The sequence below is a fragment of the Danio rerio genome, chromosome 8 (assembly GCF_049306965.1).
Source record: "Danio rerio strain Tuebingen ecotype United States chromosome 8, GRCz12tu, whole genome shotgun sequence".
NCBI lineage: Eukaryota > Metazoa > Chordata > Actinopteri > Cypriniformes > Danionidae > Danio > Danio rerio.
Window position 1 is genome coordinate 13,051,522 of NC_133183.1, and position 14,877 is coordinate 13,066,398.

The window sequence follows — 14,877 nt, forward strand, 5'->3', positions numbered from 1 at the left end:
TGAGAAACCTGTTCTGCATCGATTCTGAGAGTTTCGAATCATTCACAATCGATTTTGTGTCTTCTGTGTCTTAAAGATGTTCTGTATGATACAGTTATATACTGTATGTTAGGGGTTGAACGACTTTAGATTTTTGGAAGTTAACTTTTATGTTAACAAAGTTGATTCAACTTTGACTAGTCGCTTTGACTAGTTATTTTATTATTATTTTTTTTTTAACGGCAGAAAAGATACCCAAACATGCTGTTGTAAATTGTAATAAAATCTGTGTTTTTGAAACTAATGAATACAGCAGAAGTCAATGATTCATTTGAATTATTTAGCCTGACATGTTTACTGTTCAAAATATTTAAAATGTTTCTAAAAATGAAATATATTGGGCCCTATCATACACCCGGCGCAGTGTGGCACAAGGAGCGGCGCAGTAGTCTTTTGGTAGTTTCAGCTTGGCGCAAGAGTCGTTTTGAGGCGTTGCGCTACGCTGTTTAAATAGCAAATGCATTAGCACTCATTTGTGCGCCCATAGGTGTTCTGGTCTAAAAAGGAAGGCGTTCTGAGGCGGACCGCTGGCGCGTTGCTATTTTGAGAAACTATAATAGATTTTTCATTAGACCAAAACTAACCCGGTCTAAACTCCGGCGCAGAGTTGCGCCTCGCTTACGCACTGCTTAATACACACAAGAGAGCAATAGGCAAATATCTTTACATATGAAAAAAATTAAATATTAAGGATATATATAGGATATAATAAGAATAGATATAGAAAATAAATATAAAGGATTAAAATATTACAAAACATGTTATTTTCTAGCCTACATAAATATGAAAAACCACTGCTTTTATGTCTTCTTCATCTCGGGAGGCTTTTTCAGTTCATTCTTAACAATTTGCTTTTGTATAATGTTATTATTATTAGCAGTATTATTTATTATATCCATATTTATATTTGTTTTATTAAAAACAAGCTTAGATTTGCCCACCTGTCAGGTTTTAGACCATATGGGGCACAGCATGCGTTTTAGGATATAACTCAGGTTTTTGAGCACATTTTGCTATTATTATTCATTTATTCGTTTGCTGGAAATTAAAACTTAATTTAGAAATAGTTTTGAAAGGAATATTTGCGCTTAACAAACAAAAGTATTTATTTATAGGCTAATTAATGTCTGTGCGTAAAGGTTTCCCTATTCAAGAGCGAAAGTGAAAGTGATCCATTATCTCTCATTCTCATGCAGTAGATGCTCTGTTTAACAGTTTTCTGTTAAAAAGCTGTTAACTGTTAACTGTTTGCTTGTGAAATGCTCAATTTTTCCACTTAGACTTACTTTGCGTCCTGTAAATAGCGAATGCGCTTATGGCACGACACAGCTGACTCTTAAAGGGAATGGGAGATGAGACTCTAATTGGTTTATTCTTAAAACACACCTATAACTCATTAAGAAAATAAACTCAACCCTTTTAGACCATGCGCCGAAGCACAAGGCAGATTTCCCGTCCTTAAATTAGCAAAAACGCGTCCTGACACGCCCTGAAAGCGTTTGCGCCCTGCGTTTTGCGCTCTGCGCATGGACCGTCAAACTAGAGCCCATTGTGTTCAAGGAGGAAAAGTTATCTTACCCAGAAATTTAAATAAAATATATTTTAGATCTGTTAATACCGTGATATTATTATCCAAGGTTATCATACCGTCAGAATCTTATACTGGCCCATGTCTACCCTCCGATTCTCTGCGCTCTATGTTTACCCAACTATGATGACTTCCTCTACTGAGAAAACCCGGAAATGAGAAAACGGTCCATCAGAAACCTATTCCAAACTTTTTTTGACTTCCACATATGTTATATTATACTATTCACATACATCTGAAGTGTTCACGTTCCCCTTGCTTTAATTTGGTTCAGATAAGCCACTCCAAGATAAGAGCGAGAGAGAGAGAGAGAGAGAGAGAGAAATCCCAGTTTCACTCGCTGTTGTCAGTTTTATCTCCTGCTCTAATTGGCCCTGAATATATAAGCGGCAGATTGCATCAAGACAGCGATACCCACTCATTAAACTCCATTTATCCAGCGCTCCTCTGAGGCAGGTACAGCAGGTTGTTATTTAACCAGGCAATGGGCTGGAACCTTGTCTCCATTAGCTTTGGCTTTCTGCAAAATTGCCACGCGGTCAACGTCTATGCAAGATTCATCATCTGAGTGCAGCGACGTGATCGTGTAACACCTCTAGCTGTTTGCACGTCCCCATGAAACGATATTAAAACTGCACCGCCGCGGGCTGTGATGCATGACTGCAGAAATACATTTGCGGATACTTTCACACTCAAAGTGTTTTTCTCTGTGTCTTTCTCTCGTAGGACGCTAAGATGGGCTTTGGAATTGCTGTGTCCGGCGGCCGGGACAATCCAAACGTGGAGAGCGGGGAGACGTCCATCATCGTGTCAGACGTGCTGCCAGGAGGACCGGCCGATGGACTGCTCTTGTACGGTTCACTTGCCTTACTAATGCTTACGTGTCTTTAGCGTTTTGGTAAACTGTTATTTTGCAGCAGCATAAGCAGGTTTATGCATATTTACTTTCCACTTAGTTCTCTTTAATATGGCGGTAAATCAAAGTGGACTGCTTTACTGGCCTAATAAATGTCCTGCATGCTTTATTAGTTCATGTTGTTGTGATGTCAGTTGTGGTAATTAGGTTGTATCTTGACAAACTGTGTGCGTTCTGTTAATTTAATCAAGCCAACATACTAAACAGTAATATTTGAACATGCAGATGCATACACTGTAAAAAAAATCTTCCTTCCATAATTTTTTGAGTTAAATCAAATTAACTTTTCTAGTCATCTCTACTTAAATCGGTCAAACTGACACAACATATTTTGTTAAACTTTGTATAGCTACGTACAAACTAATTACTTGAAACCTGATTCACTTGTTTAAAGCGCTCATAGTTTACCCCTTTTTTATGATTTAATATTACTATTAAGGTTCTTCTGAGTGTGCCAGTTTAGGTTCAGTTCAACACACAGTTCAGATGTTTTTATTATAATGTGTTTAAAAGTGTTATTTTGGGGGCGTGTACACAGTTTGCTGTTTTAGGGGCGTGTGGCTTCACATGAAAATTAGTTTCAAATTCCTGCCCAACGTTTCAAGGAGGCGGAGCCAAGAGCTCGCTCGCCCTGTGTTTGGCAACAAACAGGCAGACAGACGCTGCATGAGAGGAGCAGCATTCAGCCGTATATGTACGCCTCGGCCACAGACCAAGCAGAGAGTTCACAATCATTTGTGTCTTTGTATAGTTTCTCAGCCAACTGTGTGCTATTTTAAAGTGCTGAGCTTATACACAGACTAATAACCACGCACACTGAATTAACTTTGACTGAGGCACCAGATGACCCGCTTAGAGCCGCGACATAGCACACCAGATACGGACATACGCATGTTCAGGTGGCACTCTGTGGGAGAGATCTGCGCGGGACTAAATATTGATTCCCGCCATGTTCTAGCCCAAATCAGACCGCTCCCACTTATATTCAGCATTTGTTGTCCCGCTACCCGACTTGCGCCGTTTTCTACCCGCCGCGCCCATTCCCGCTAACGAGCGGTGGGAGAACAAAACTGAAAACCACCCACCTCCCTCTCTCTCTCTCTCTCTCTCTTTCTCTCTCTCACAGACACACACACACACACACACACACACACACACACAGACAGCAGCACAAAGGTCTCTCTCTCATTTGCGCGCACACACAGCAACAAAGCGACACTCACGTGAGGCAAAGGCGCTCGCACTTTACAGCTGCACCTATATAAGATCACACTCACAGGGAGCTTCTGTTACCTCGAGAAATGCAAACAGCTGAAGTTTAAGGTAGACGCAATGAAAAGTACACGTTTGCAAACCTACCGAATGCTGATCTTGTGTTGAGCCCAATGAGCCTTGCATCTAAAAATAAAGCAAGGGTGTTCCTCTAGTGACATCGCTTTACTCACACGCTGAAAATGGCAGACGTGAAACGGCAAACTGAGGATATGGTGACACGCACCTGTCAATCAATATTGGTGGGCGGGGGACCGCACTCCTACGTTAAGTTGCGGTCGGTCTGAAAACCGCTCCAATTGGTCCACCGTTTTTATGTTGTTCAATTGAAAAAAAAGGACTGGTTGTGTTTTATATTACCCCAATATGACGGTCTATACACTATACTTACACACGTCTGTCTAGACAACTTAAAAAAGTAGATTTTTCACCATAGGTGCCCTTTAATTAAGTTAAAGTAGCATGAAAAGATTAGTTGACATGTCTTTTTGTTATGCTAAAAAAGTTCAATTCTTGCGCCTTATTTTGTTGTCCTTAAAGGCAGGGTGCACATTACAGGGGAGTTTGGGGGGGGGTCAGACCCCCCTACTTAACACTTGCTCCCCCCTGAAGGACATCAAACGTCATTGACATCCATAGAAGGAAAAAAAAACTGGCATAACACAGAGTTAAAATATCATATCTCATGTTAAAACGAAAGACACAACAAAGCTTTGAAATGGTGTAAAGTAAATGGTGAGCACATTTCTTTCATTTTCTATCGTTTTCATATTGATATTTCATATTTATATTTCAAATCATATTCATTTTCATTTTCTAAGAAATAATGTTCTCGTGTGACTGACTTTAACATGATATAGAATTGTAAAGTGCTAATAATAAACATAACATGTATAACTTTGTTTTAACTTTACATTTTATTTTGTGTTTTTTTGTGAACAGTGAGAACGACCGTGTGATACAGGTCAACACCATCGCCATGAATAATGTGCCTCATTCTTTCGCTGTGCAGTCACTTCGGAAATGTGGGAAAGTGGCCAAAATAGTGAGTATTTGTCAAGTTGACCTTTATGAGAGGCCTTCTAGAACAAGTTTACCTACTTTGGATATTAGAATGGGTTAGCGGTGTCTGTGTTTGCCTGCAGGGAATTTCTTTAAGGCTATTTTTAAGTCAATCCATTCATGTCAGATGTGCAGATTTCAAGTAAATGTTTTATTAGTTGAACTAATATTGAAATAATATGTAGATGGGCAACACGGTGGCTCAGCGGTTAGCACTGTCGCCTCACAGCATGAAGGTTGCTGCTGGTTTAAATCAGGCTGGGTCAGTTTTTTCATTTCTGAGTAGAGTTTGCATGTTCTCCCTGTGTTGGCGTGGGTTTCCTCCGGGTGCTCCGGTTTCCCCCACATTCCAAAGACATGTGCTATAGGTGAATTGAATAATGTAAATTGGCCATAGTGTATGTGTGTGAATGAGTGTTTATGGATGTTTCCCAGTACTAGGGTTGCAGCTGGAAGGGCATTCGCTGTGTAAAACATATGCTTGATAAGTTGCCGGTTCATTCCTCTCTGGTGACCCCTAATGAATAAAGGAACTAAGCCAAAGGAAAATGAATGAATGCATGAATAAAATGTAGATTAAATGGATTAAAGCAAATAAAAATATTGAAAAATGACAACTATTTTTTAAATTTTTGCTTAAACAACTAACTGAAATTGCCAACTGAATATTTATTTTGTATTACTACTAAATTTACTAGTTAGAAAGTTACTAAAACTACTAAAACTGAAATAAAAATAAAGCTTTAGCACATTTTACTTAAAATACTCATTAAAATAACCAAGCACAAAATTAAAAACAAATTATAAAAAGCTGATTCAAAATATAAAAAAACTACAATAGTGTAAATGATACTGAAAAACCATTGATTATTGATGAATATTATGTATAAATTGAATGTTGCCCTTAAAAATTAATGTTAAATTAAAAATTATCGTGTGTAATGTTATAATATAGTGTGTAATAATTAAATATATTTTATATAGTCATACTAATACATGACACATATGTTAAATTATTTTTAAAAATTAAATTTATTTTCTGTATTTACTGCTATATATATTAAATTTTAGATAAACTGTATACGTATGAGCTAAATAAGCTTATTCTTGTTATGTTAGAATTATTAGCCCCCCTGTATATCATTTAAATGCTTAACTAGGGTAATTAGGCAAGTTAGGGTAATTAGGCAAATCATTGTCTATTGATGGTTTGTTCTGGAGACGATCGAAAAAAATATTGCAAGGGGCTAATAATATTGACCTTAAATGGTTTTAAAAAAATTTAAAACTGCTTTAATTCCAACCGAAAGACTTAGATCCAACTTAAGTATGTCGTTTAAGGAATCTAAAATTGCAGCAAGGCGCTATAACACAGGCAAAGTACATTATTAAATTATTACCACAAAACATACAGTACATCATTTTTAGATGCATCTCCCTGCCCATTGGTCTCATTTATTGAACTAATGGCCACCATAATAACAGAATTAATAATTCTGTTTGTCCTGCATATAGGAATTCTAAAACAATGTCCTGATGGCAGCAGCTGAAACACAGAATACAATGGGTTATCCTGGATGCATAAGATAACCTAAGCTCTTTTTTAAACATAATTACAGTAAATTACGATTAGACCAGTTTGGCTAAAACTGAGGATCTTGCCTGCCACCTTTAATAGGCTACTCAACCTGTTCTTATTTGACAGACTCAGATTACTATAGCAAGCTACAATGCAGAAAGATCCATTTATTCATTCATTTTCTTGTCGGCTTAGTCCCTTTATTAATCCGGGATCGCCACAGCGGAATAAATCACCAATTTATCCAGCACCTTTTTACACAGCGGATGCCCTTCCTGCGGCAATCCATCTCTGGAAAACATCCACTCACACTCACTGCAGAAAGATTCAATTAGATTCAATAAATTGTTTATAAAACAAAGTCATCATAGTCATCACCAATCATCATCCTAGAGGTCCGGTACCCTGCAGGGTTTAGCTCCAACTTGCCTCAACACACCCGCCTGGTTGTTTCAAGTATACCTAGTAAGACCTCGATTAGCTTGTTCTGGTGTGTTTGATTAGGGTTGGAGCTAAAATCTGCAGGACACCGGACCTCTAGGAACAAGTTTGGTGATCTCTGCCATAGAGGTTCAATCGCAAAATGATCTACTGTAGGTTTCCTCAGAAAAAAACAGTCTAAAGCATTCACATGCTGTTTAAATGCTGTGCTGTCAGTCTTAAAGTCCATATATTATAATAAAAGAACCAAGGGTGTAGAATTGGAATGGACAGAGGAGACATGCCTTCACCAAAATCCACCAACTACTGAAATGTCCCTACTAATACTTTAATCAACTTTAAAAGAAAGTAATGCTCCGTCAACCCTTATTAAGCTACACATGCACAAAGTCAAGATCGCTACAAGTTCACCATAATACTATTAACCAAGACTGTGCAATTAATCCAAATTCCCTTTCTCCATGAATATGAAAAACAATAATCGGGATAAAACAGTTAAATTGCGTCACACACCTCTCCAATTTCTCTACATTCATACCTCCTCAAAGCCCGACTGCAGTAAAATCGAGTAAATGGACTTTTGAAGCATGGGATGTGATTGTTATTTGTATTATTAAGTGTTTATTTTATATTATTAAGTACTTTATTCATGTTTTTAAAAGCCCAAAACTAAATTTGTACTGTTCAATGCATGCGCTCTTGGAATGTATTTCCCCACCAATGTCAAAAGCTCATCTACGCCCTTGAAAAGGACTGTCTGATTGTAACGAAAACTCCTTTTCTCTCCACAGACTGTAAAAAGGCCTCGCAAGGTGGCTGTCCTCAAGCGCCCGCCGTCCCCGAGCGGGGATAGCCGTGATTACAACATTTCCAGTTATTATCCTGAGGACAGCCGCAGTGTGCACAGTGACCCAGACTCAGATTACCCTCGGGGAAACGGCGGTCTGGGCTACCCCCGTGACCGAGAGCGTGACCGCAGCCTCGATAAGAGCCGGATAGACTACCTAGATCCGGATTACCGCAGCCAGGACTATGACTCCCGGCGCGAGCGAAGCCGAGGCAGGAGCACGGATAGATCCCCCAGCACTGACAGTGGGTACCGGAGGGACGGCAGCAGGGGCCGGACGCTGGAGCGCGGGTCTAGCCCGGAGCCTCGATATCAACGGCAGCACAGCAGAGGCCGCGGTGGAGGAAGCCCTGCTGGAAGCTATAGCCGGGACCAGGGCTACGACACGCGGAGGTATGACACGCAGGACAGGATGATCAGGAGTCACAGCAGGGACCGGTTGCAGGATCACTCGCCCTCGCCCAGCAGAGAGCGGGACAGGGGAAGAGACCGGTTTAACTATGAGCCCCTGGAGCCACCCGTCAATGTGACGCTGGTCAAAAACAGGCCCAATGAAGGTGAGACTGCGGGATTGGATTGTCTTTAATAGCATGTTTTGAATGGATTAAAGGTGCAGTCAAACTGAATATTATTCAGACCTTAGATCAAGTTTATTTTACTAGTTTTGCTAAAACTTTCTTCATAAATTCGACCGAAAACCAGCAGGAAATTAAGAAGCTACAGTTGAAGTCAAAATGATTGGCCCTTCTCTTCATTTTTTTCTTTTTCCAAATATATTCCAAATCGTGTTTAAGAGAGCAATAATAATAATAATAATAATAATTATTATTATTATTATTATTATAAGTATTATTATTATTAATAATAATAATAATAATTATTATTATTATTATTATTATATTATTTATAATAATTATTATTGTTATTATTATTATTATTAAATGAATAATATAATATTATTATATTATTTATTATTATTATATAATATTTTTTCTTCTGTAGAAAGTCTTATTTGTTATATTTTGGCTAGAATCGAAGCAGTTTTACATTTAGAAAAAAACATTTTTAGGTCAATGTTATTATCTCCCTTGAGCAGTATTTTTTTATGGTTAAGTCTAGTTAAGTCTTTAATGTCACTTTAAGCTCAATACCAGTATCTTTATATATATATTAAAATATCAATAAAAAATTAGAAATTGTATAGTTATTAAAACCATTATGTTTAAAAATGTGTTGAAAATGTTCTCTCCGTTAAACCGAAACTGGGGAAAAATATACAGGGGAGCTAATAATTCAGGATGGTTAATAATTCTGACTTCAACTGTATATGATGAAGTATGGGAAATATGGAAGTTCACGTTTGATGAATCTGTTGGTCAGCAGAAACTACAGGCTTTCATTGAGGAATGACATTTAAACTTTTAAATAAAATATAAAATAATTACAAATGTAGAGGTTTTTTTTGTATTTATTTTATTTTAATATTGATAGTTGTGTAAAGATCGTCATACAGCAGTAGGAGTTTTTTTGTTGATTTTGTTCTGACACAATTAACATTTACAAAACAGTAGTGAACATATTGCTATGAAGGCTGAAATGTTTAAGTGGGTCTAAATAGATGTTGGTTTTACTGAAGATGACTTAAATAATAAAGGTGTCTCATTATGATCATTTTAAATGTGCTTAATTCTAGATCTGCATGATATTGGGAAAATATTGACATTGCAGTATTTTACTTTTCTGCAGTACATATTGCGATATTGAGTATAATTTACCCAGATGAGTTGAATAGCTCAATTTGCAAAGAATTAATAATTTTAGATAGAATAGGATGACTTTGTAGTTTTTCCACTTTTGCTATTCTGCATAAAATGTAATTAACCCTTCACATGCATTGATAAATACAGTAAAGCAACGTTAGACACATAAATACAATTAATCTTTCTTAAAATTACAAATATGTCAATTTCTTGTGCATGAATGCTTTAACAGGCTTACACATTCACAGGCCTTAAAACACATAAACATACACTGTTTTAGTAACTTTATGGTTGAATTTTGATTTAACTGTGGCTCCTAATTGACTATATCATGATTCGACATTGCAGATCCAGCGATGTAAATATTGTGGATGCACACATTGCGATATCAGTACTGAAACGATATAAATTGTGCAGCACTACTTTATTTTTTTTTTCATACTTTTATCTTTTATTCCTGATTTTCATAAAGGTTTTTTTTTTTCACTCGGGTGGTTTCTTGCTCTAAAGTAGATCTGGCTTGAGCTGGTCAAGGGTAAAGATGTTCTTGATAGCTCACTTTCAGTAACTATTTTAAAATGTACAGGCAATGCTAAATGAAAAAGCAATGTTGGATCAATGTTTATAGCAAACATCTCCATAAAGTTGCTGCAAGTTCATGTTTTCTCATATAAATAAGCTTTATATCAAATGAATTGGACAGTTGAATAGTAAAATTTAAAGGGCCTTTATTAAAGAAATGTCATAAATTAGTCACTTTTTTGTTGAAATGTGTGAATCGGTTGTAACGTAAAACCAAAACCTTCCTAAACTTGAATTTGAACTTATTGAATAGGATAGCCCCTTGGGATAAACCATCTCATATTCATGGGGGTTCTTACTGTAGATTTTCAATGAAAGCCTGTTAAAGGGGGTTTTTATGTAATCATAATTCAAATGTACTCAAATGAATATAATTGAATGACATTTTTGCCTTAAAATCTAAAGGTTCTACCAAGAGCCTCCCTTCTGTTTTTTTGTCACATTAATTAAACATTTATATATTGTTCTGTATAAGTTTCCCTGTGATGGGTTGCAGCTGGAAGGGCATCCGCTGTGTAAAACATGTGCTGGATAGGTTGGCAGTTCATTCCGCTGTGGCGACCCCAGATTTATAAAGGGACATAGCCAAAAAGAAAATGAAGAAATGTTCTGTATAACAGTTGTTCTGTACAGTAATGACAATATGCTATTAAAAAAAAAACAATCATAATTTCAAAGACTACAGTCTCACAGTGGCAGTTATATTTATACATAGTCTACATATAGTTTATACATAGTCTGTTTCATGATATTATTACTTTAATCACCTCATCTCTCAACAAGATGCTGGTAAACGCCTGAATTTGTGCAAACACATCTCTATCGCATCAACTGCTTTCTTAGCCCCTTTCAAATGTAAGAGTTCTGTTTGTCAAATTATAAAGAAACAGTTTGCACAAAAATTCTTTGATATGAACAAACTCTTTCTTGAGCAGCAAATTAGAAAGATTTCTAAAGGATTAGGTAACACTGCAAAATAGAGAAATTGTGCTTCAAATTCAGTGTTGATGTCACAGGAATTGACATCTACATTTTGCTATATTAAAAAAAAGATTAGGATGAAGTTATTTTAAGTTGTAATTCCATCTCACAACCTTTACTCCATTTCAGATCAAATCAGTTCATATTTGGTGAGCTTAAGTGACTGTATATCAACCCAGACTTTTAAATAGTTTCGTTTTTGTTACTCTGTCCTAAATTATCAAATCACTTTCTGCGATCAAGAACCTAAAAATAGACATCAACTATTTGATGTTGCCATCTTTTAGAAGAATTTTTCAAAAGCACATAGTGTTTGGCTGATGTTAACACGTGTCTATACACTGACACTATACTGTGTGAAATATAGAACATCGTTTCCATTGGTTTAATCTCAGAAGTGTAAAATATGACATGATATGAGCGCTTCACAGGTGCAGTCTTTACTCCTGCGGCAGAGATTAGGTCAGATGATGTTAGAAATACATAAAAACAAAACAAAAAAAGCAGTGTGAAGAGAGCAGCTGCGTCTCTCTGCACTTTTGAAATCCTCTTTATTTCAGTCTGTTCTCTTTGAACCCCCACACATCCCTAAAACCGTTTGTCCTAACTGGATTTTGTTGATATTTTAATCTGATTTATTTATGACGGCCCTGTCAGGAGATTTCAAAGGAGATGCTGTCTTGTGATTTTGCACAAAGCGGCCCATCTCTTCCCAACTCCTCACCAGCCCCTCATAACCTACAGCCCAGAAAGGCAAAACAGGTCGTGTTGTTCATTATCAGATACTTGCCTAGGGATGAGAAACAGTTTTTTTTTTTTCCATTTCCTTTACATTCGATTGATTTAGCTGTTCTTGAGCATTCAGAGAGAGCTCTGATTGTGGCTGTCAGATCAATGATGCACATTTTCACTTCGATTAGATTGTTTGTGGTGTTCGACTTGGTCAGAGAGCTACTAAACTGACAGCTGAAAACATTTCTGTGTGCTTAAAAGGGTCAAGGTCATCATGGTTGGTACAGGAACACTCCAATTTTTTTTGGAAATAGGCTAATTTAACATCCCACCTACAGTTAAACAGTTTTTGGCCATTTTCAGAAATATTCAGCCGATCTCTGGGTGTGGCAGGAGTACATTTAGCTAAGCTTAGCATAGATTATTGAATCGGATTAGACCATTAGCATCTCACTGTTCAAAAATGAACAAAGAGTTTAGATTTTTATTATTTTTTTTAAAGCTTGACTCTTCTGTAGTTACATCATGTGTTAAGACCAACAGAAAAAATGAAAGGGTTGCTATTTTCTAGGCTGATATGGCTTGAAACTACACTCTCATTCCAGCATATATATTCAAACAACTTTGTTGCTGAACCGTGACTGCAGCAGATACAAATATTATGTAGATGCTGAAAATCAATCATTTTAAATGCTCAAATGTTCTACAGACACATTTTGGCATGGTTTTGAAGCACATTAGTATAAAGATTACTTTAAGACTAAAGCTGGGTCCCAAATCGCATACTTATGTACTATTTTACGCCATTTTGTAGTATAAATAGGGTAAGTAGTGTGTTCACACTGAAAACTCTAAAAATAATAAGAGCACTTTAATTACCCGGATGATGCACTCATTCAGCCGGAAAAATGAAGTGTGTAATGATGGACACTTCACGCACTCAATGACCGCAGGTTTGCTTACATAGCGGAAGGGGCGGAGCTATCGGGCGCTCATGTTGGATAACTTTATTTATTTTGGATGGTGAAAGCAAAATTCTCCTACTAGAGTGATTATAGCACCTCCCGATGGTGAATGCGGTTAAACTCACGGCAGGTATTATTTCATAATTCGGTCGTTTATTTCACTGATTTGGCAACCGTCAAACGTCATTAGGGAAACGGTTTGAATTTCCGCTCAGTAAAAAAAAACTTTAGTATGCCATTTGGGACAACACTTTTTTTGTGTGTGTTAAACACAAAAAAAATATTTTAAACCCGTAAAATTGACGTCCATAGTAGGAAAAGGAAATACTATAGGAGTCAATGGTTACCAGTTTCCAAAAAAAAAAAAATTGAACAATTCAAAGGAGAGTAAACAATTATAGAATTTTCATTTTTGAGTGCACTATACCTTTGGGTTTATTGAGCTTCAAAAGCTACATGTAATGTTTGCTTCTGGTTTGTTGTAGAGTACGGCCTCCGCCTGGGCAGCCAGATCTTCATCAAAGAGATGACCAGCACTGGACTTGCTGCCCGAGATGGAAATCTCCAGGAGGGCGATATCATTCTCAAGGTACTCATCAGACTCTTCACACAACAAAGTGACATTCACGTGTTAAATATATCATAAAAAATAATTCAATAAACAAATCATAAATTTGCTGATTTAAACGTTTTGACTAGTAGTTGAAAATGATAATATTTGCAGCTTGTTGGAGTTTAAATAAAAATGAAAAATGTATAACTCAAATGCTTATTTTCATTTAAAAAAAAAGAATTAAGAAATGTTGCCTTGGCAACTAACTAAAATAGGTTTTATTTAAAGTGCTAAAATAGTACAACGAAATATTTTACGTAGAAATGACTAAAACTGTTATATGGAACTGAATTAACTTTACAAAAACACATAATGGGTATTCACATTTTATTAGAGTAACATGCAAATATTAAATAACAACTCTAAGATTAAAACTTTTTTGAACAAAAAAGAAATAAGACAGGTTTTATTTGAAGTGCTAAGTGAAAAAATGTTAAATTACAGGTGAATTATACTATATATACTGTATATTATATCCCGATCAGGCTTTTTTGCCCTTGAGTACCCTTGAGTGTTTTGAGTACCTACCGATACCGAAACCTGATCCGATACTTCTATAATACATAAAAAAAAAATAAAGAAGAGCAAAGAAAAAGATCCAGGATGTTCTTTTATTTTGTATTTAATCCCCCTTGTTTTAACATTCAACAACTCTGTTTACAAACAGAGAACTTCTGTGAGGTAGCTTGAACAATCAAGTAATAAATAACATGAATTCTTCACTTTTGAACTTTAGTGCAACAGTAAATATAAAAAATCTAATACAAAAACAAATAACACCTCCACTTAAAATACCCTGCAGGCAATTTTGTTGTCATCAACTTTATAATACATCCAGGCCGCAGACATACTCAGGCTTTCTGCTTCAAGCTGCATCTGTGTTCTACTTTGCCGGCATTTAACCAATAGCGTCAATGCAAGTTATGACATGCCGCAGGAGTTGCTGTTTCTGTGTAAAGTCAAGAAAGAGGTCTAACTCTGTGCCAATGCACAACTAGAGATGTGTAAAAAATGATGAGTATATATATATATATATATATATATATATATATATATATATATTCGAGTCTTGTTTAAGGGGTAACTTCCGATTCCATTTGAGTCTGAAATCGTGTGATCGAGTCAAACAAGCACGATATTGCAAATCATATCTTTTACATCTGCGATATGCATAGTCTCATTTTTATATTAGTATCTTGATATTATGATGTTTCATTACACCCATATGTAAAATGTGTGTAGATTAGTGCCGTCAAACCTTATTCACAATTAATTGAATCGTGTTGTCGTGAATTAATTGAATGAAAACAATTTGTATTTACATAATGTGTGTGTGTGTGTGTGTGTGTGTGTGTGTGTGTGTGTGTGTGTGCGTGCGCGTGTGCGCGCGTGTGCACGCGTGTATGTGTGTTTGTGAGTGAATGTGTGTGTGCGTCTGTGTGTGTGTGTCTGTGTGTTTGTTTGTTTGTTTGTGTGTGTAAGGTTGTGTGTGTGTGTGTG

At 36.5% G+C, this 14,877-nt stretch overlaps 1 protein-coding gene across 21 annotated transcripts in view; it reads left to right on the plus strand.

Moving 5' to 3' along the window:
* Positions 1-14,877, plus strand: part of tjp2b (tight junction protein 2b (zona occludens 2)) — a 201,423-nt gene that overhangs the window by 133,266 nt on the left and 53,280 nt on the right. For all 21 annotated transcript variants that reach the window (XR_012383668.1, XR_012383670.1, XR_012383669.1 and 18 more), the window contains 4 exons: positions 2,354-2,478; positions 4,758-4,860; positions 7,689-8,301; positions 13,250-13,353. Coding sequence is in view for 17 of the 21 variants with exons in the window: in XM_073909317.1 (XP_073765418.1) it covers positions 2,354-2,478; positions 4,758-4,860; positions 7,689-8,301; positions 13,250-13,353 (945 nt within the window). In the remaining 4 variants the exon portion in view is untranslated. The remainder of the gene's footprint in view (positions 1-2,353; positions 2,479-4,757; positions 4,861-7,688; positions 8,302-13,249; positions 13,354-14,877) is intronic.